Here is a 19,145-nt window from a genome sequence, read left to right as displayed (position 1 = left end):
TTAATTCACCAGCCTCAATTGTTTATCAATTATTTTCCTTTACTCCATTCTTCAAACATCAGTCATCACCTGTTAATACATTTCACACATTGTGTCAGTCTGAGATTCAAAGAACATGTCGTCCGTTGTAAACTCGCCAACTTTTCTCCATCTGATTTACTGAAGCATCTGCTGAAGCAGCGACGTGACACTCACAGAAAGAAACTCCGGCAGCTGCTGTCACTGACGCTGGACTCGTGGGGAGAGAGCGCCGTCGACGGATGTGCGGAAACTTAACACCGTTGCACAAACCTGTCCAAAGCTAGAAAACAGCTGGGTTGTCGAGATCAGCGCTTACTTTTATCTCCCAGTATTAAGTGAATATTACTTTTAAAGGAGGATATATTACTTAGTACTGAGTAACTTTCCCAACACTGCTGATGTCAGGATATACGCTCTCTCCTAAGCTGTCATTACATTTCACATTTCAGTTTTGTCATCTCAGTGACAAATATGCTGTTACTGTCAGAGGCTCCAACACTTTTACTTTTACGTTGTGCTCGTTTATCCAGATCCCTCCAGCTCGTCGAGGAGAGCCTTCATATTTCTCATCTCTTTCAGGATTTTATAGAGAGCGTCTTTGCCTCTGGCTGTAGGCAGAAACTTAAGAATGTCTCTCATCTGGTCGTGTGTGGTTTGTTTGGCTCTCACAGCTTCATAGTTCTCACTTGAGATCAGCCCCTTTTCCATGAGGTTATCCAGGATGGCTGCTGTGTCGCTCACTCTGTTAATCAGAGCTGTCCGATGGCGATCCACAAAATGCTGACCTGAGGACGTCACGGAACATCAAACAAACAGTGAATACTAGAAGTTGTAATGGTCACATGGTTGAACTATGTCAAGTCATCTTCTCATTTCTCAATCCTAATTTAATTCTTGCATATTAAATGTGTTTTTTTTACCATGTTCATGATCAGTGCTTTGGGTTTTGTAGTCTCCTGAAAAAGAAACAGGTCACAAAGCTCATTAGTTACTGGATATAGCTCATGCCCAGGGTTGGGGAGTAACAGATTATCCAGTTATGGAGAAACATACTTCCCGATGAACACGTGGAGCAAGTCCTCCTCCTTCGTTATAACAGAGTGTCGACTGAATGTGTAACCAGTGGCGCCTGCGTACTACACTCAACTCGAACTGTGAAGGAAGCTAACGTCATTTTACAGGAGCTTTTACCTGATTTGATTTATGATTTATTTCTTTTTAAACTTTAAATAGGTGGTTTGTTAAAAAATGCAGTGGATGTTCTTAACCTATGTACTAAAAGACAGCCTTCCTTTCTTGGATGGTGAGGTTGGAAGGGGGGGCCTTCGCATTAGAAAGGGCTGCAGATAGCTTTAGTCTGAGCTGTTCCGCTTCTGTTTCTGTTAATTTGTTTTTCCTAATGGTCCATTCTGTGGCTGTGGTGTGATGGCAAAGCTTGCTCTGGTATGTTAGTTCCCTTTCTGGTTTTTCACCCATCTGTTGTCTGGTTCTGTGTTGCGGGGTTGTTCTCCTTTCTCCTCCAAGATAATTCTCCTGCTCTGTTAGTGCAGCTCGCTCTGGACTGTAGGTTTTGGAATTTCCGGGTCTGTCTTTCTTTGCTTTGTTGTGCTGAGATAGCTGTGCTTTCTTGATGAAGTCCATGACCTTTCCCAGTGCTGTACTGGGCAGTATGTTTCTAGTTTGTGGTGTATGTTGTCCAATTCTTTGTTCAGGGCTTCAATTGTGAAGTGTATCTGTCTCACTCTCTCGTTCAGTAGCTGGTGTTGCGCTTTCTCCAGGATTATTCCGGCTCTGTGTCCTTTCACCTTGGAGGCTGTTGGGAATGAGTTTGTGTTGTCTGCATCTCAGGTTGAATCGTAGATGGTTCCTGTAGTCTGCAATTTTCCTGGCTGTCCTTTCATACTCCTGTACCAATCTGAGGATGTTCATCCCAAAATGATTAGCAAGAGTATCTGCAGCCCTTTCTAATGCGAAGGCCCCCCCTTCCAACCTCACCATCCAAGAAAGGAAGGCTGTGACATCTCTGAGCAAGGATCAAAACATCACTGTCCTACCTGCGGACAAAGGAAGATGCACAGTAGTCCTTCACCCAGCCGACTACCAGAACAAAGTCAACACACTACTAATGGACACAAACACGTATGAGACACTGAGACGAGACCCAAGAAAAGACTTGGCCTCGGGTAACGACTGTCGTTACCACAGCCAGGAACACTAACGAACCAGCGGTATCGACAATCCTGGCAAACGACCCCACTGAGGTTAAATCAGTCAGTCAGAACTGAAGAAGCCTCTTGGATGAAGGACGAAACGTCTTCTATCTTCAACCAAGTCCAGTTGCCCTTGACTTTAACCTTCTTTGGATATCTTTCATCTCAGGTTCTACAGGTCCACTTGTTTACTCACAAAATACTGTAGACCGCAATAGATCTCGCTCTCCTCATCAACCATCTACTAAAAGATTATTTAAAGGAGAACATCTACCCGCTCCAGAAAACTTACTCCCAAAGAGTTCGCATAGGTTTTTTTCTCTGATCACAATTTCCTACAGAGACCAATCACCTCTGAACCCTGGAAAGACCCTTCACTAGCAAGAACCACACAATCGATAGGTACGATTAAATGATTTATTGATGATCGAAACAGAAGATGTACGAGACTTGCAGCTGGAAGCTTAAATGTCCTCAGATAATTAAAATGCCCCTTGTTCTGAATAGTATATAATATAATAATAATAATTTTGGCCAGAGTCTCCCTGTTAATTTGCTAGTTAAGGACATCCTATCAGGTGAGAAGGCAGTTTCTGCTCTGCCTGGAGACACTTTTGGGTCTTTTTTTCGGTTCTGTGGTGGATTTTTAAGTCCACCATTATTATAAAATGTTGTGAAAGTATTTACGGAGTATTGCATTTAGTTTAATATGTTTATTGGTGTAGAAATGCAACAGTAGTTACAGCAGTTTTATTGTTGATGCAGTGGAAGTTGTATTTTAGGCCCCACAGCTATCACAACCTAATTATCTTAGACATCTTTTTATCTTTTAAGTCCACATAACATCCCTACTGTACATATATGTCCCCACACAGGTTGGTTTAATAAAGACAACAACTATCCAAACACCAAAATCCAGGTGATTCGGCAAAAACAAACTGCTGAAGGTCACTATAAAGCTCTGTAAAGCTGCAGATTCATCCCATAATTCACTACCAGAGACACCAACAACGGTTACTTCATACAGTGTCTTATTCAAACTGGCCCTGGAGCTCCATGGCCAATGAGATCCTTAAAAACTGGTTTAAAAAGTGGACTGCATGACGATCTGAGGCAGAGTAAGAATAAAGGCACCACGGATCAATCATTAACAGTTAATCTTTTCTTTCTATCAGGTGGAGTGATGCAGAAAATGTTTTACCTGTTAGATCAACTTCACGCTTCCAGACCTCCGTCTCTCTTTGGTCTTGGACCGTTAAATTAACTTCTTCTGCATTTGTAGGCAGGAAGATCTCATATGTTGGATGGTAATTTGGTCCAAAGTCCAGATCAAAATCTTCTTCCTGAAAACCAAAGTGTCAGAACTTCCATAGCATCCAAAGTAAACCAAAGGTAACCAACAGCAGTTATTTAGAATACTCACCGTAGGCTGAATTTTGATGGCCTCAGGACAGACAAGAGTGTAACTTTCATCTTTGATGAGTTTGCATTTAGAAGCAGTCTTGATGTTCTTATAAGGCTGCTGCTGTTTACTGACCTGAAGAGACAACAGAACATGTTAACATTTAAAAGGGTTATCTTCAAAAGAAAAAAAATCCTAACATTATGTGAGAACCTTTGACAGTCTGTGTTCGACACATCAGTGGAGATCTCCCAAAGTGGGTTCAGTATAAAAAATGGTGCCTTTAGCAGCTACAAAAGGAAAAAACCTCACCTCTGTAAAATAGTAATGGACAGATTGTTGTTGATCCTCCAGGAATTAATGAAATAGCTATTTTGAAAATATACATAGTTCAGATATAACAAAATATACTCATTAACAAAAGCAAAAGTCCTTTCTAGATGCCCTTCGAATACCTAGTATTTCAGAATTAGTACAGTATTATTGTACTTCAGTACAGATGTAGCTAGAGCAATAGAGGAAATATAGCCGGGGCTATATTGGCTTTTTCTTCTGTTGGATTGTTTAGAAAGTGGATTATTCGGTAAAATGTTTTGCCTGCTTTCTTGTTTGTATTTGTTTGCCTTTTGTTGGACTGCCTACCTGCCTTTGACCCTTGCCACTGCTGTAAGCTTGCACCCGCCGTTAGGACCGTAAATCTGCTGTGCCTGGTGTTCTGTGTTAGGGTGCAGAAACCCCCGTTTTATCTTTTTTTGGAAATGTAACAACCTGAATTGCTTATATGAAGAATTAATATGCAAATTCAGGAGTTGTGAAGTCAAACATACTCCTGTACTTGTTTCAGAACGTCCTGTTGCCGCCTCCTCCAAACCTATTCTCCAAATTAAAGGTTCAGTGTGTAATATTTCTGATTTCTACCATAGCTGACAACGGACAAACAGCGCTACACAGCGTGTTTCGTCATCAAGGCCTTCTTCTTCTGCTTGTATAATTCTGGCAGTGTAGATGCCCATCACTACATTGAATACATACAAGAAGAAGAGGAAATAATAATAACAATGATATGCAGTCTGTGACTTTATTAGAAGTAAGAAGAGAAGTGACATTTGGACAACTGAACGAGCACACATGTTATTTAGCACGAGAGCCGACAGCCTGTGGATCTTTATACCATGAAGCCAGACCGGGACAGATACAGACAGCTGACGGCAGAAATCACGGATGTCGATTTTCCCAGTTGGAAGGCTATAATGTGGGACAGATGTTTTCAAAGCGGTGCTGAAGTTATCCGTTTTCTGTTGGACAGGTAATTAACTAAAGTCAGACTTTAGCGACACAAATGAAAGCTCCTGTTTGATAGCTTTAGCTATTAGCTGGCCATAATCACAGAGAGCCCTGACATGTTTCCCCTGTCAGTGGTGTGAAATATGGATTAATTTCATGGCGCCTACTTATTCTCCAGCTTGTGCTTTGGCTTGTGGTGTAAAATATGTAACGTTAGTTGGATTTATTTCATGTAATTGCGCTCTGGTTTGGTTTTGATACCTTCGTGAGACAATCAGCTGATCACTAATTGGCAATAAAATGCAGCTTCCAGCATCAAAGCACAGATCAGCAAGCTAAACTTTTACTGCGCTGGAAGAAAAAATATGTAGTTGGATTTTAACTTCATGTAGTTCTTCTCCAGCACTCTGTTATGGCTTTGTTAGGTGGACAGAAATGTGCCGTTACCTTCCTGAGACAAACAGCTGATGAATATTATTGGCAATGAAACCATAACAGCAGGGAAGCTCAGATCAGCAGCTAAACTTCTGTTGAATACTACCCTGGTGGAAAACATGTATTTCTTTTACTGCTAATAGTGATATAAACAGGACCATGTGTCTATCAAGTGATCCATAATAAATACTTTCTGAATTTGCATAAAAAAACATGTTTTTTTTCACTGTGCACACAAATGTGTAATTTGTACTTTCACATGCTAAATGCCCATTAAAAATGCACCGTTTTACTACAAGCTGAAATTATGGCTGTCAGTACTACTTTGTGTTTCTGTAAAAAAAACATTTCGGTAAGATTTGCAGATTGCTCACCAGCCAATGCCTTTGTTAACTTCATGTATGATGTGGTTTATAATGGACTGTGGTGCAGAAACAGTGAGGCTCACATTGTCCTGGTATCTGTCAGTGGTCAGACTTGATGCACTAGATGTGATAGTGTTTGAGATGTTCTTCATTTACTTTGGTGTGTTAGTCCAGATGAGCCAACCCTCCCAAGATGTAAAATACTGTATTACAGGAGTATGAGACATCATGTAGCACTTCATTTCTTCATGTGGCTGTTTATTAATGAACAAGTAACAATAATATTCAGAAAAAAACATGTGGTTTTACTGAATAATTAAGTAAATATAGTTTATTAATATATCTATCTAAAGAAACCTGATTTCTTGACTGGCAAAGCCTTTTATCTCATAGATGACATGTTTTGTCCTGTCTCAGGCACCGTAGCTATACAACACGCTTGGATAAGGGAGGGGGGTGCCATTCACAACCCTCACCACTAGATGTCAGTAAAACGTACACACAAGAAAGTTTCTGTAAGACTTCTGTGGAACTGGAACCCCCCAGTCCTGTACCCTCCTTGTGATAGAGGAGGCGTTCTGTGCCCCAATCTGAGGACAATGATTATTCAGATAAATCCCCTCCATCTTGAAGGATTATTGAAAATGGCTCAGTCACAGTTCCTCTCCCTCAGTATTTACTACTTTATTTACTCAGCAAAAATCAAAATGTTGAAAAAGCATAAAAAAATCCCATAGTTGGGAATGATTATGTTGTAGTATCAGGTTAGGAAATATTTGGATGAAACCCTCTCAATTGTTAATTTCAATTTGCTTTCTTGACATGAAAGTCAAAAGAACAATATTGCCAAAGCTTCAAGGCTAATACAAAAAAAAATTATTATTAAAAAATTAATACAGTTCATCTCAAAGTTTGTCTATCCACCATTATCCATCTCAGAAACAGAAATGCTGGGGACAGAGGTTCACCTCAAAATGAATAAATGTTTCAGTTGAGGGATCCTCTGAGTCTTCTATACTAAAATGAAATACCTGGAGAAAAGACTTACAAGAGTGTTTCCCTTCAAAAGACATGAAGCATGAAGCACAAACACAAACTGTTAATGTGGCTCAAATTGCTGCAATCTAACTGGATTATCTACTGGCTGATACAACAGAACAGCTAAAACAAAACTATGACTGCTTTGTCCTTTTTAGAGAAATGTGGAGGGAGGCTAACATATTGGGTGTTCATTTAACATTTGACTAAATTTATTCCTGACCTAATTTTAATGTAATCTACCTGCGGTTGTTTTTTTATACAGGATGAGACCACATTTGCTTCTATGTTGTTGGAAGTGTTTTTTAATATATTATTAAAGATCATGCTGGGAAAAAATAACTTTGGAAGATCTCCGCATGATGTGCCTGAGACTGTTCAAGTTTCATATCAACTTCAGAACGAGGAGTCAGTGTCAGTTAATGAGTCCAGATTGAAGAATAGGAATGGTTACAGCAAGAAAAAGCTGTTCAGAGTTCATATGACCACCAGTCGTTTAAAGTATCTTTTTTGTTTTTGAAAAGCGGTCAAACTGTCCTTTAAAGACAGATCAGTGAAGTCCTGTGCGGTCTGAAAGCTGGAACATGAAGCTTTACCTCCTCCAGATGGATGTTACTCGGTAGCAGAAGCACATTTAGGATTTTCCTCTCTGTTCTTGGGTTCGGTGGTCCGAGGAACAGCAGAACTTGGCCGTAAACAGATGTTGTCCACAACCTTTTAACGATGTCCCAGACCAGGCCAAAGGCAGACAGGTGAGGGACTTTGACAACCACATGAGTGTCTGTAATCTCCAGCGGCTCGAGGATGCTCATTCCATCATCAGTGATGTGGACGACAGACAGCAGACCGTCAGGCAGCAGAGCTGTGAAAACACAGAGCTGGTAAACTTCTGGTTTACTGATAACAACCTCAGCACCATGTTAGTCCTTAATCCGGGACATCAAGTCAATGAAGAGTATAACCGTTGAACTCAATTTACTGAACTCAACTGTCAGTGTTGGTGGAGGAGAAGCTGGTGAGGCATTGTGCCCTGGGCTCCTGCCTAGAGGGGATAAACTGTTGTGCCTTTATGGAGAGTTTATAGAGTCAGACGGGAAACGGAACCATTCAGCTACCAGGATTCTAATCTACTGTCATGTGAAGAACTCTGTGCATCTACTTTATTTATTTATTAACACTCTGAGCTGTATTGCTTGGATGAAAAGTTTTATACAAATAAAGTTTGTTATGATTAATAAATAATCAGAATCTTTGCAGATTAATTTTCTGTTGGTGGAGTAATCGACTAATTGTTTCAGCTCTGTACAGTCTGTCAGAATAACATCATACACAACTGTCCAACATGCCATGAAATGTTTTGTGGTCATTCCTGGTTCCAGAGGACCCCACTGCCTGTCCCCTAGTGTGGTATATAAGTCATAACATCAGTCATATTACCCTGAAATGAAACACATTCATACTCTTTAGATGTTGAACCCTTTATTCTAGCGCCCCCCTCAGGACAAACCTTCCATGTTCAGCTCCACAGCTGTTCAGACTGTAAGAACAGGATGTTGTTTCATCGTTGCTCAGACAAAACTCTCCCCTCACTAATCACAATAAAGTCCTCACCGTCCTTTGTTTCACAGTGCGGCAGGTGGAGCTGACAGACAGCATCCTCAGGACACTTGATACTGAACAGCAGCCCTGCAGCCGTCTTGCCGGCTGATTGGAGGAGGCTCTCATCCCATTGGACAGTCCGGTACAGCAGCTCCGCCTCCTGAGTCATACCAAACATCAGTCCAGTCAAAGTACACTGGAACACACCTGGACCAGGACACCTGAACCTGCAGGACACAGAAGGGCAGATTACAACAGGCTTTCAGCCTGCTGGTCACATGATCTGTTGAGTTCAACAGTTTTTATTAATATTGTATTTTACATATTTTAATATTTCTTTCTGCTCGGTCACAACCTGATACTTTTCTGCTCACACTAAAATTGACAGTAATTTAATCTTTGAGCGGCACACAACAAAACTCGGGTGGACTTGTTTTTATCATCTTAGAAATACTTCCAAAGTACGATCTAGTTTATCTTTCAGAGACCATCTTACATCCCTTCATCTCCTCATGCCTCGACTAATGCAACGGCCTCTTCACCTGCCTCAACCAAAAGCCTATTAATCGGCTCCAGACTGAACAGAGCATTTATCAAGATCAGGAGAAGTGACCACATCAAGCCTGTTTTAGCCTCTTACACTGGATCCCAGTATGATTTAGAATTGATTTCTGTAATGTTCAATAATCTGAGCGTGTGATTTTTGTTCGCCCAGATTCCTTTATTACCAATTGACAGAAAGCAAATCTTGTAAATATGATTTTAACCAATTAAGCACAGTGCCAGAAAGTCCCACCCACTTTTCTAGCCTGTCGAGCAGTATCAGGTCATCCATGTTGAATCAGCACTGAGGTCCAGTAATAACAAAACTTATACCGCTGCTTAGGTGAATGTTGTTTAACAAGCCTACGCTTAGTGCTGTTGGACCAGGTTTTGATGAAGATTGCAGGCTATACAGCCTTATGAGCTAAAGTGTAATCGCTGAAAGGAGGTGAAGCGTAGGTGAATGTTTAATCACTGAGAGGAGGTGAAGAGTAGGTTAAAGTTTAATCACCGAGAGGAGGTGAAGAGTAGGTTAAAGTTTAATCACTGAGAGGAGGTGAAGAGGAGGTGAAGCGTAGGTCAATGTTTAATCACTGAGAGGAGGTGAAGCGTAGGTTAAAGTTTAATCACTGTGAGCAGGTGAAGAGTAGGTTAAAGTTTAATCACTGAGAGGAGGTGAAGAGTAGGTTAAAGTTTAATCACTGAGAGGAGGTGAAGAGTAGGTTAAAGTTTAATCACTGAGAGGAGGTGAAGCGTAGGTTAAAGTTTAATCACTGAGAGGAGGTGAAGAGTAGGTTAAAGTTTAATCACTGTGAGCAGGTGAAGAGTAGGTTAAAGTTTAATCACTGAGAGGAGGTGAAGCGTAGGTTAAAGTTTAATCACTGAGAGGAGGTGAAGAGTAGGTTAAAGTTTAATCACTGTGAGCAGGTGAAGAGTAGGTTAAAGTTTAATCACTGAGGGAGGTGAAGAGTAGGTTAAAGTTTAATCACTGAGAGGAGGTGAAGAGTAGGTTAAAGTTTAATCACTGTGAGCAGGTGAAGCGTAGGTTAAAGTTTAATCACTGAGAGGAGGTGAAGCGTAGGTTAAAGTTTAATCACTGAGAGGAGGTGAAGAGTAGGTTAAAGTTTAATCACTGTGAGCAGGTGAAGCGTAGGTTAAAGTTTAATCACTGAGAGGAGGTGAAGCGTAGGTTAAAGTTTAATCACTGAGAGGAGGTGAAGAGTAGGTTAAAGTTTAATCACTGTGAGCAGGTGAAGCGTAGGTTAAAGTTTAATCACTGAGAGCAGGTGAAGAGTAGGTTAAAGTTTAATCACTGAGGGGAGGTGAAGCGTAGGTTAAAGTTTAATCACTGAGAGGAGGTGAAGAGTAGGTTAAAGTTTAATCACTGTGAGCAGGTGAAGAGTAGGTTAAAGTTTAATCACTGAGGGGAGGTGAAGAGTAGGTTAAAGTTTAATCACTGAGAGGAGGTGAAGAGTAGGTTAAAGTTTAATCACTGAGGGAGGTGAAGCGTAGGTTAAAGTTTAATCACTGTGAGGAGGTGAAGCGTAGGTTAAAGTTTAATCACTGTGAGGAGGTGAAGAGTAGGTTAAAGTGTAATCACTGAGAGGAGGTGAAGCGTAGGTTAAAGTGTAATCACTGAGAGGAGGTGAAGAGTAGGTCAAAGTGTAATCAAAGTGTATATCACTGAGAGGAGGTGAAGAGTAGGTTAAAGTGTAATCACTGAGAGGAGGTGAAGCGTAGGTTAAAGTGTAATCACTGAGAGGAGGTGAAGAGTAGGTCAAAGTGTAATCAAAGTGTATATCACTGAGAGGAGGTGAAGAGGAGGTTAAAGTGTAATCACTGAGAGGAGGTGAAGCGTAGGTTAAAGTGTAATCACTGAGAGGAGGTGAAGAGTAGGTCAAAGTGTAATCAAAGTGTATATCACTGAGAGGAGGTGAAGAGGAGGTGAAGCGTAGGTCAACGTTTAATCACTGAGAGGAGGTGAAGAGTAGGTTAAAGTTTAATCACTGAGAGGAGGTGAAGCGTAGGTTAAAGTTTAATCACTGAGAGGAGGTGAAGAGTAGGTTAAAGTTTAATCACTGAGAGGAGGTGAAGCGTAGGTTAAAGTGTAATCAAAGTGTATATCACTGAGAGGAGGTGAAGAGGAGGTTAAAGTTTAATCAAAGTGTATATCACTGAGAGGAGGTGAAGAGTAGGTTAAAGTTTAATCAAAGTGTATATCACTGAGAGGAGGTGAAGAGGAGGTTAAAGTTTAATCAAAGTGTATATCACTGAGAGGAGGTGAAGCGTAGGTTAAAGTTTAATCACTGTGAGGAGGTGAAGAGTAGGTTAAAGTGTAATCACTGAGAGGAGGTGAAGAGTAGGTTAAAGTGTAATCACTGAGAGGAGGTGAAGCGTAGGTTAAAGTGTAATCACTGAGAGGAGGTGAAGCGTAGGTTAAAGTGTAATCACTGAGAGGAGGTGAAGCGTAGGTTAAAGTGTAATCACTGAGAGGAGGTGAAGCGTAGGTTAAAGTGTAATCACTGAGAGGAGGTGAAGCGTAGGTTAAAGTGTAATCACTGAGAGGAGGTGAAGAGTAGGTTAAAGTGTAATCACTGAGAGGAGGTGAAGCGTAGGTTAAAGTGTAATCACTGTGAGGAGGTGAAGCGTAGGTTAAAGTGTAATCACTGTGAGGAGGTGAAGAGTAGGTTAAAGTGTAATCACTGAGAGGAGGTGAAGCGTAGGTTAAAGTTTAATCACTGAGAGGAGGTGAAGCGTAGGTTAAAGTGTAATCACTGAGAGGAGGTGAAGCGTAGGTTAAAGTGTAATCACTGAGAGGAGGTGAAGCGTAGGTTAAAGTGTAATCACTGAGAGGAGGTGAAGCGTAGGTTAAAGTGTAATCACTGAGAGGAGGTGAAGCGTAGGTTAAAGTGTAATCACTGAGAGGAGGTGAAGCGTAGGTTAAAGTTTAATCACTGAGAGGAGGTGAAGCGTAGGTTAAAGTTTAATCACTGAGAGGAGGTGAAGCGTAGGTTAAGTTTAATCACTGTGAGGAGGTGAAGCGGAGGTTTAAGTTTAATCACTGTGAGGAGGTGAAGCGTAGGTTAAAGTTTAATCACTGTGAGGAGGTGAAGCGTAGGTTAAAGTTTAATCACTGTGAGGAGGTGAAGCGTAGGTTAAAGTTTAATCACTGAGAGGAGGTGAAGCGTAGGTTAAAGTTTAATCACTGAGAGGAGGTGAAGAGTAGGTTAAAGTTTAATCACTGTGAGGAGGTGAAGAGTAGGTTAAAGTTTAATCACTGAGAGGAGGTGAAGCGTAGGTTAAAGTTTAATCACTGAGAGGAGGTGAAGCGTAGGTTAAAGTTTAATCACTGTGAGGAGGTGAAGCGTAGGTTAAAGTTTAATCACTGAGAGGAGGTGAAGCGTAGGTTAAAGTTTAATCACTGAGAGGAGGTGAAGCGTGGTTTAAGTTTAATCACTGTGAGGAGGTGAAGCGTAGGTTTAAGTTTAATCACTGTGAGGAGGTGAAGCGTAGGTTAAAGTTTAATCACTGAGAGGAGGTGAAGAGTAGGTTAAAGTGTAATCACTGAGAGGAGGTGAAGAGTAGGTTAAAGTGTAATCACTGAGAGGAGGTGAAGAGTAGGTTAAAGTTTAATCACTGAGAGGAGGTGAAGAGTAGGTTTAAGTTTAATCACTGAGAGGAGGTGAAGCGTAGGTTAAAGTTTAATCACTGTGAGGAGGTGAAGCGTAGGTTAAAGTTTAATCACTGAGAGGAGGTGAAGCGTAGGTTAAAGTTTAATCACTGAGAGGAGGTGAAGCGTGGTTTAAGTTTAATCACTGTGAGGAGGTGAAGCGTAGGTTTAAGTTTAATCACTGTGAGGAGGTGAAGCGTAGGTTAAAGTTTAATCACTGAGAGGAGGTGAAGCGTAGGTTAAAGTTTAATCACTGAGAGGAGGTGAAGCGTAGGTTAAAGTTTAATCACTGAGAGGAGGTGAAGCGTAGGTTAAAGTTTAATCACTGAGAGGAGGTGAAGAGTAGGTTAAAGTTTAATCACTGTGAGGAGGTGAAGAGTAGGTTAAAGTTTAATCACTGAGAGGAGGTGAAGCGTAGGTTAAAGTTTAATCACTGAGAGGAGGTGAAGCGTAGGTTAAAGTTTAATCACTGAGAGGAGGTGAAGCGTGGTTTAAGTTTAATCACTGTGAGGAGGTGAAGCGTAGGTTAAAGTTTAATCACTGTGAGGAGGTGAAGCGTAGGTTAAAGTTTAATCACTGTGAGGAGGTGAAGCGTGGTTAAGTTTAATCACTGTGAGGAGGTGAAGCGTAGGTTAAAGTTTAATCACTGTGAGGAGGTGAAGCGTAGGTTAAAGTTTAATCACTGTGAGGAGGTGAAGCGTAGGTTAAAGTGTGAGAGGACTATTCTGCATTTTATGATTTAGTTACCTGTATGAAGTCTTTCCAGAGTCAGTCAGCATTTCAGGAGTGAAACTTGACTTTTCCTAAAATTGAAAAAGGCACTAAATTAGTTACAGAACACCTTGAGGTGGGAGCAGAAACTGGCCTCTCTCATCTCTCACAGTAAGGTTCATGTGACAGGATCCTTTCTTCTTCACTTTTACTATGTGTACTCTTTCCTATTTATAGTTTGTCTTTTTATTTAACAGGAACATTGGAGAGTTATCAGCTGTCTATAAGTTAGCTTGGTAGCTAAATTTCATCAGCTGTCCCTGAGCAGGCAAATCCACAAAAGAATAATGGCATCAAATGTTCAAATTTGAGTCAGGTTACAGAGAATAGACATTCATTTAAAACATTAAATCACAACAAAATCCTTTGGTATGTCTACTTTGTGGTTAATAGTAAATAAACAAAAAATTATTTGTTTAGCACCTTTCACAGATAAATATCACAAAGTGCTTCACAATAAAATGTAATACAATACAACAAAGTAAAATACAATGCATAGGAAAATGTAATACAAATGGAAAACATAGAAACTAACCATAAAAAATGCACGTCTAATTAAAAGCTTGCTTGAATAGCAGCGTCTTCAATTGCTTTTTAAAAGAATCAACAGAATTCACAGCACGTGGAAAGGGAGGCAAAGCGTTCCACAGCCTCGGTGCCGCTGCTGGGAATGATCGATCCCCTCTGGTTTTAAAATGAGTTTAGTGAACCACTAACCGCCTCTGACCTGATGACCTCAATCTGTGGGTCAGAGTATGAAGCTGTATCAACTCAGAGATGTAGGGAGAAACCTGACCATGCAGGCTCTAAAAGTAAGAACCAGGATTTTAAACTGAATTCTATACTGGACTGGTAACCAGTGAAGTGCTGCTAAAACAGGTGTGATGTGTACTCTTATGTTAATGTGAGTTAAAAGCCTTGCAGCAGAGTTCTGAACAGCCTGGAGACGGTAAAGCTCCTTCTTGCTCAAACAAGTAAAAAGACTGTTACAGTAATCTAAACAAGAGGAAATAAAAGCATGAATGAACATCTCCAACTCACACTGACACCAGTGTTCTTAATTTGGATACTGTCTTTTTGTCCAGTATTTGGAGTTCTTTTGTATAAACTGTGCATGGGCCTTAGAATGTTTCTGCTGCTCAGGACCATGTGGTAATACAATATGACGGTGTGGAGGAAACAGAGTGCAACATAGCAGCAGCTGGTGACAACTGGTTCCTGATGAATCTGAAGACGCTAAGGTTCAGTTTGACATGGATGACCCTTCACCTGTTTCTTAAAGGTTATGTGTGAGTCGATAATTATCTAAAGGTTCATGAAGTCTGAGACTATTTGAAGCTTGTCACCCTAAAAAGATTTCAGGATGATGAAAATATTTTCTACTGAGTGAAAAATACATACATGCAGTCTTGCTAATATTTAAAGTGAGACAGGACTCAGTGGGTCAGTCAGAGACATCACTTGCTTATCTGTTGTCAAAATGACTAAATTATCATTATTCTTCAGGGAATGATCCTGCACAAGTGAAACCTGCAGAGCTCTGGTACAGCAGCTAGAGGTTTCATAGATGAAGCGGTGGAATTAGGAGTGGGAGGAGTTTAGAAGTTAAGAAATATTAAACCCTGGGGGCGGTAAAACTAAGGAAACTGAATCTGATCACTGAAAAATAAAAATGTTCAAGTGAAAAAGTGACCTTTGTATTCAGAGCCTCTCCACACAGAAGCTGCTGCTGCTTCAACCTCTTGGATCATCAGGACACAGCTGATCCTCTCTGGCGTCCTCAGACGGATCTGGTGGTGATCAGAGACATCGGATGGAGAGAAGCAGAAGCAGACGTCAAACTCACTTTTGGACGTCCTGGTGACCCAACATTCAAAAACCTGTAACCACTGTAACCAGTTCAAGGCTGGCCAGGGCCCTTTGGAGCAGGTCGTTACCCCATGTGTCCTGTTGAACTCTACTGGAAAACCATCGAATAAGGTCAAGATGTAGAAGACCACAGTCATGTTTAAAAGTCTAAAGATGCAAAGTTATAACCAAGTCCATACAATCACATGTAACAAGGACAGAGATTCAATACATTCTTGCAGTGAGGCAACACAGCAACAAGACATCATCTTTCCCAACATGCAGAGCAGAACAATGTTACTGGGATTAACCAGAGCCATGAAACATGCAGAGACCAATCTTCCAGTTGGCTTTAATAACATTTTCTTTAAGATATTCCAGTGGGCTTTTACTCACATCCTTCATGTCTGTCACGTGTAGATTTGTTTTCTTTGTCATCCACCCTGTAATAAAAAACACATACAGCAGTTATCTCTAATGAAGACAGTTAAAATGGTCAGACAGTCAAAGAGGATAATTGTCCTTGCCACGATACACTGAAAGGCAAAGGCAGCTGATAGGTCAAGCAGGATAAGGACCGAGGATTTCAATAAGCGTTTTACTGAAGACGAGAGGTCTTTCTTTAGACCAGTCACTCTTCACAGACAGACATCTCGATCCTGCAGACTCTGATCTTTCCTCCTCTTTCTCCACACAAACACTCATCTTCTGCACTCCAGTCAATGTGACAGTGAACCTTCAACACTGAGGAAGCTAGACGTCTGTACAAAAATACACTTCAGATACAGTTACTTAAAGGAACTGATCATTTATAGCAAACATTGATCAGACCTGCAAGTCTGCAATTGTTTTTTTTTAATTTAATGTTGAAAAACAAGGAGGGTGCAAGTCTTCATCAAGTGATTTCCCAGTGGCCTGAGGGCCGTTTTGGTATGACAGTAATTGTCAACTTGACCAGCAGCTGCGATAATTATAGCAAGCTTTTTTTTTTAACATTGGCCATAACAAGCCAGAGAATCCATGCATCCACCATATCTGCGTTTCTCTCTCTCTGTTTATCTGCAAAATATTGCGACCGCTACTAGGTTGGTGTTAAGAACTTCCACGACCTGGCAACATGTTTTAGCGTTTAACATGTCCAAAGAACTTTTCAGACGGGGAGAAACGCTCTGCCTGCTGACTGTTTTTGATCTGCGGGAATTAACCGCTTCCTCGTGAACAGACAGGCAGGCGAGCGCGTTAAGAACCATGGCAACAACTTCTGTGCCTACTGAATCTCTGCCCGTGCAACTGTATTTTCTTTATAGGCTAGAAAACACCGACAATATATCTTCTAGAAATTATTGAAAGATAGATGGTCTGTTTTCTTTCTGGACACCTGTGATTGAACATTGTATGTTTTTTTACTACTATACTTTTGATATGATTGGTGTTTGTATATAGAGATAATCATTTAAACATTTGAGCAAACTATGTATATCTCATTCTCTTTTTCAAAAGTCTAGGCTACTGGTGTATTGTGTCTATCCTTTTACATGTGTATGTGCTATGATTGGTACAGGCTAGGCTATTTCTCTGGAGTGTTTGAGGGTGCACCCATAGCTGCCTTGAAAACAGTGTTCAGACAGGTTATTTAAATGGTCTGTCCTGAATGTTTGCATTTTGTAAAGTGAATAAATTTCTTCCCACGCGAACATAGTGGCCAAATCTATACCTAGTTTGGAACCAGTTACATTAACAAATAGGGTTAGTCTACACCATTAGTGGTCTGGTGGTTTGCGTGAACAGGGTAGCCTGGGATGGAGTGGCTGGCTGACCCTAAACTAAAATTAAACAGCACATTGTAGTTTCTGTATTAATTACCAAAGCATTTACTAGTAATGCAGTTAAATTGGGGAAAATGTGACATATTGTGTTGCAGTTCGATTTTAGCCCTGATGATAGATATATTTGTCAGAAAAGGCTCTCTTTGAGGAAGATCACAATGAATCTGAGCAGTGATGAGGAAAACTGAACTCTCTTAATAAACAGTGCATTAAATACTACAATACTAAATACTTGGTGTGAGCATATCAGCGTGAGAGTAATCAGTGAGTAGTGTCAGGTTATAATGGAGACACCTGTATGGATATGATTGGATATTACTGGTCAGCTGGTAGCTAAGAAGCTGATGAGCCACTGAAAATGTGACATCAGTGCTCAGCCTGAACGAACGCAATGCTCCTCTCACGCCTGCAACTCTCACTTAGCAAGAAGAGACTGTGCCTGGAAATAGTGGATCTTTTATTGGATGCTACTGACACAAGTACCAGTTCCGAGACCAACAAGGGGCTCATCAGAAAGGGCTGATTTCAACTCAGTACTGACCTCAAAATCTGCAGGCTACAGTGTGGACTCTCCTGTCCAGCAGTCAGCAGCTTCTCTCCTGAATCCTGCAGCTCGTTGTCACTCAGGTCCAGCTCTCTCTGGGAGGGGTTGGAATTCAGAGCTAAGGCAAGAGAGCTGATCTCTGACAAACTGCAGCCCCTCGACCTGAATAAAGAAAAAATGATGGAGATAAAAATCCATTTCTAATCCAATCAGATGTGTTCAGGTTTTAAATGTGGAGCTCAACATTACTATGTCCTAATCAATGAGCTTTTCCCTAAAATGAGTAGAGGGACTTTGTCATTGTGTTATTGTGGATCATCATAATGTCAGCCTTCTACAGACATCATCCAAATGTCAGCACAACATTCATACACCTATTCATGTCAACACAGATCAATAACATGCTGCTGTTCTCAGGCCAGTGTGTGTGTGTGTGTGTGTAGGACGGCTACTGCAAAGGCGGCCTTTAATTAAAAAATAATGTGATTATGAATAATAAGCATAACCCTGGACTTTTATTTGAAACTGTTGATAGACTTACACAGTGTCAGCAGCCAGTAAGTAGTACAGATTTGTCATCACATGATTTTATGATGTATTTTTATGAGAGAGTTGAGGACATCCGACCTACGATACCGATTAGACTGCGCTATCATGGGGCCATTTTCTACAGGACAGGGCCACTCTGAGTTAGAGCCGATTTCTTTAGCGGAGTTAACTAAAATTGTTGTGACTGCAAGAGGTACCACTTGCTCTTTGGATCCCTTGCCTGCCTGGATTATTAAAGAACTAAGGCCAACATTACGATTGTATGTTTTAGCTGTTTTAAACCTTTCGCTCTCCACAGGAGTTTTTCCAGCTTGCTTCAAATCTGCAGTGGTTAAACCATTATTGAAGAAACCATATCTGGATATAAACTCGTTGGAAAATTATAGACATGTTTCTAATTTGGCCTTCTCTCATTTAATATCCTTTTTGAGCTGCCGCATTCTGCTTTTCGAGCACTCACAAAGTAAAGCTGTAAATGATCTGTCGGTTGCTGACTCAGACTTAACATCTGCGTGGCTTTTGATACTGTGGAACACTATTCTTTTGGAAAGAATCAAGAAATACTTCAGCATCTCTGGCCAGGTGCTTAAAAGGTTGAGATCTTACCTTTCAGAAAGATCTCAATGTGTGTTTTATAACAACACATTTTCCAACCATTCCCCACTTCAACACGGGATTCCACAGGGTTCAGACCTTGGTCCATTGTTGTTTTCGTTATACTTGGCGCCACTAGGTCAGATCATTCATTCTTTTGGGATAGCTTTTCATTGCTATGTTGATGATTTACAAATATATATGCCAGTTATTGCAGGACATGCATCTGATTCGGTCAAGTTATTGACTTGCTTGGCTGCTGTGAGGAGCTGGTTATCAGCAAATTTCCTGCTATTTAACTCAGCAAAAACTCAGATGATAGCTATTGGACCAGCTAGATTAAGTCATTTGTATAATAATTTTACTTTATCCATTGAAATATTTCTACTCTCAACAAGTAAACAAATAAAGTTTAAAACAAATGTTAGTTCAGAGGATCTTCTGTA

General features: G+C 40.7%; 2 protein-coding genes across 2 annotated transcripts in view; both read right to left on the bottom strand.

Moving 5' to 3' along the window:
- Positions 1 to 271: 271 nt before the first annotated feature.
- Positions 272 to 8,690, bottom strand: LOC119897549. The gene is made up of 6 exons (XM_038711338.1): positions 8,367 to 8,690; positions 7,352 to 7,617; positions 3,655 to 3,768; positions 3,433 to 3,574; positions 942 to 977; positions 272 to 806 (listed from the first exon to the last, which is right to left on the bottom strand). The coding sequence occupies exons 1-6, from the start codon at positions 8,530 to 8,532 to the stop codon at positions 544 to 546; spliced, it is 987 nt and encodes a 328-aa protein (XP_038567266.1). The 5' UTR covers positions 8,533 to 8,690; the 3' UTR covers positions 272 to 543.
- Positions 8,691 to 13,314: 4,624 nt separating this feature from the next.
- Positions 13,315 to 19,145, bottom strand: part of LOC119897377 (NACHT, LRR and PYD domains-containing protein 12-like) — a 45,435-nt gene continuing 39,604 nt past the window's right edge. The window contains exons 11-14 of the mRNA XM_038711030.1: positions 17,554 to 17,718; positions 15,583 to 15,629; positions 15,032 to 15,128; positions 13,315 to 13,370 (exon numbers count right to left, since the gene is read on the bottom strand). Coding sequence (XP_038566958.1) covers positions 15,073 to 15,128; positions 15,583 to 15,629; positions 17,554 to 17,718 — 268 coding nt within the window. The 3' untranslated portion in view covers positions 13,315 to 13,370; positions 15,032 to 15,072. The remainder of the gene's footprint in view (positions 13,371 to 15,031; positions 15,129 to 15,582; positions 15,630 to 17,553; positions 17,719 to 19,145) is intronic.

This window comes from Micropterus salmoides, unplaced genomic scaffold (genome assembly GCF_014851395.1).
Source record: "Micropterus salmoides isolate LMB-PRFRI ecotype aquatic unplaced genomic scaffold, ASM1485139v1 Ms_hic_scaffold_1, whole genome shotgun sequence".
NCBI lineage: Eukaryota > Metazoa > Chordata > Actinopteri > Centrarchiformes > Centrarchidae > Micropterus > Micropterus salmoides.
This window is presented reverse-complemented; position numbering and strand designations above follow the sequence as displayed.

Bases quoted from the DNA above. Each gene is read 5' to 3' on its own strand.
- LOC119897549 (XM_038711338.1), bottom strand. From the start codon at position 8,532: ATGTTTGGTATGACTCAGGAGGCGGAGCTGCTGTACCGGACTGTCCAA. The intron at 7,618-8,366 runs GTGAGGACTTTA...GTGTTTTCACAG, and splicing joins GCACTGTGAAACAAAGGACG to CTCTGCTGCCTGACGGTCTG. The intron at 978-3,432 runs GTAAAACATTTT...TTTCTTTTTCAG, and splicing joins GCGTGAAGTTGATCTAACAG to GAGACTACAAAACCCAAAGC.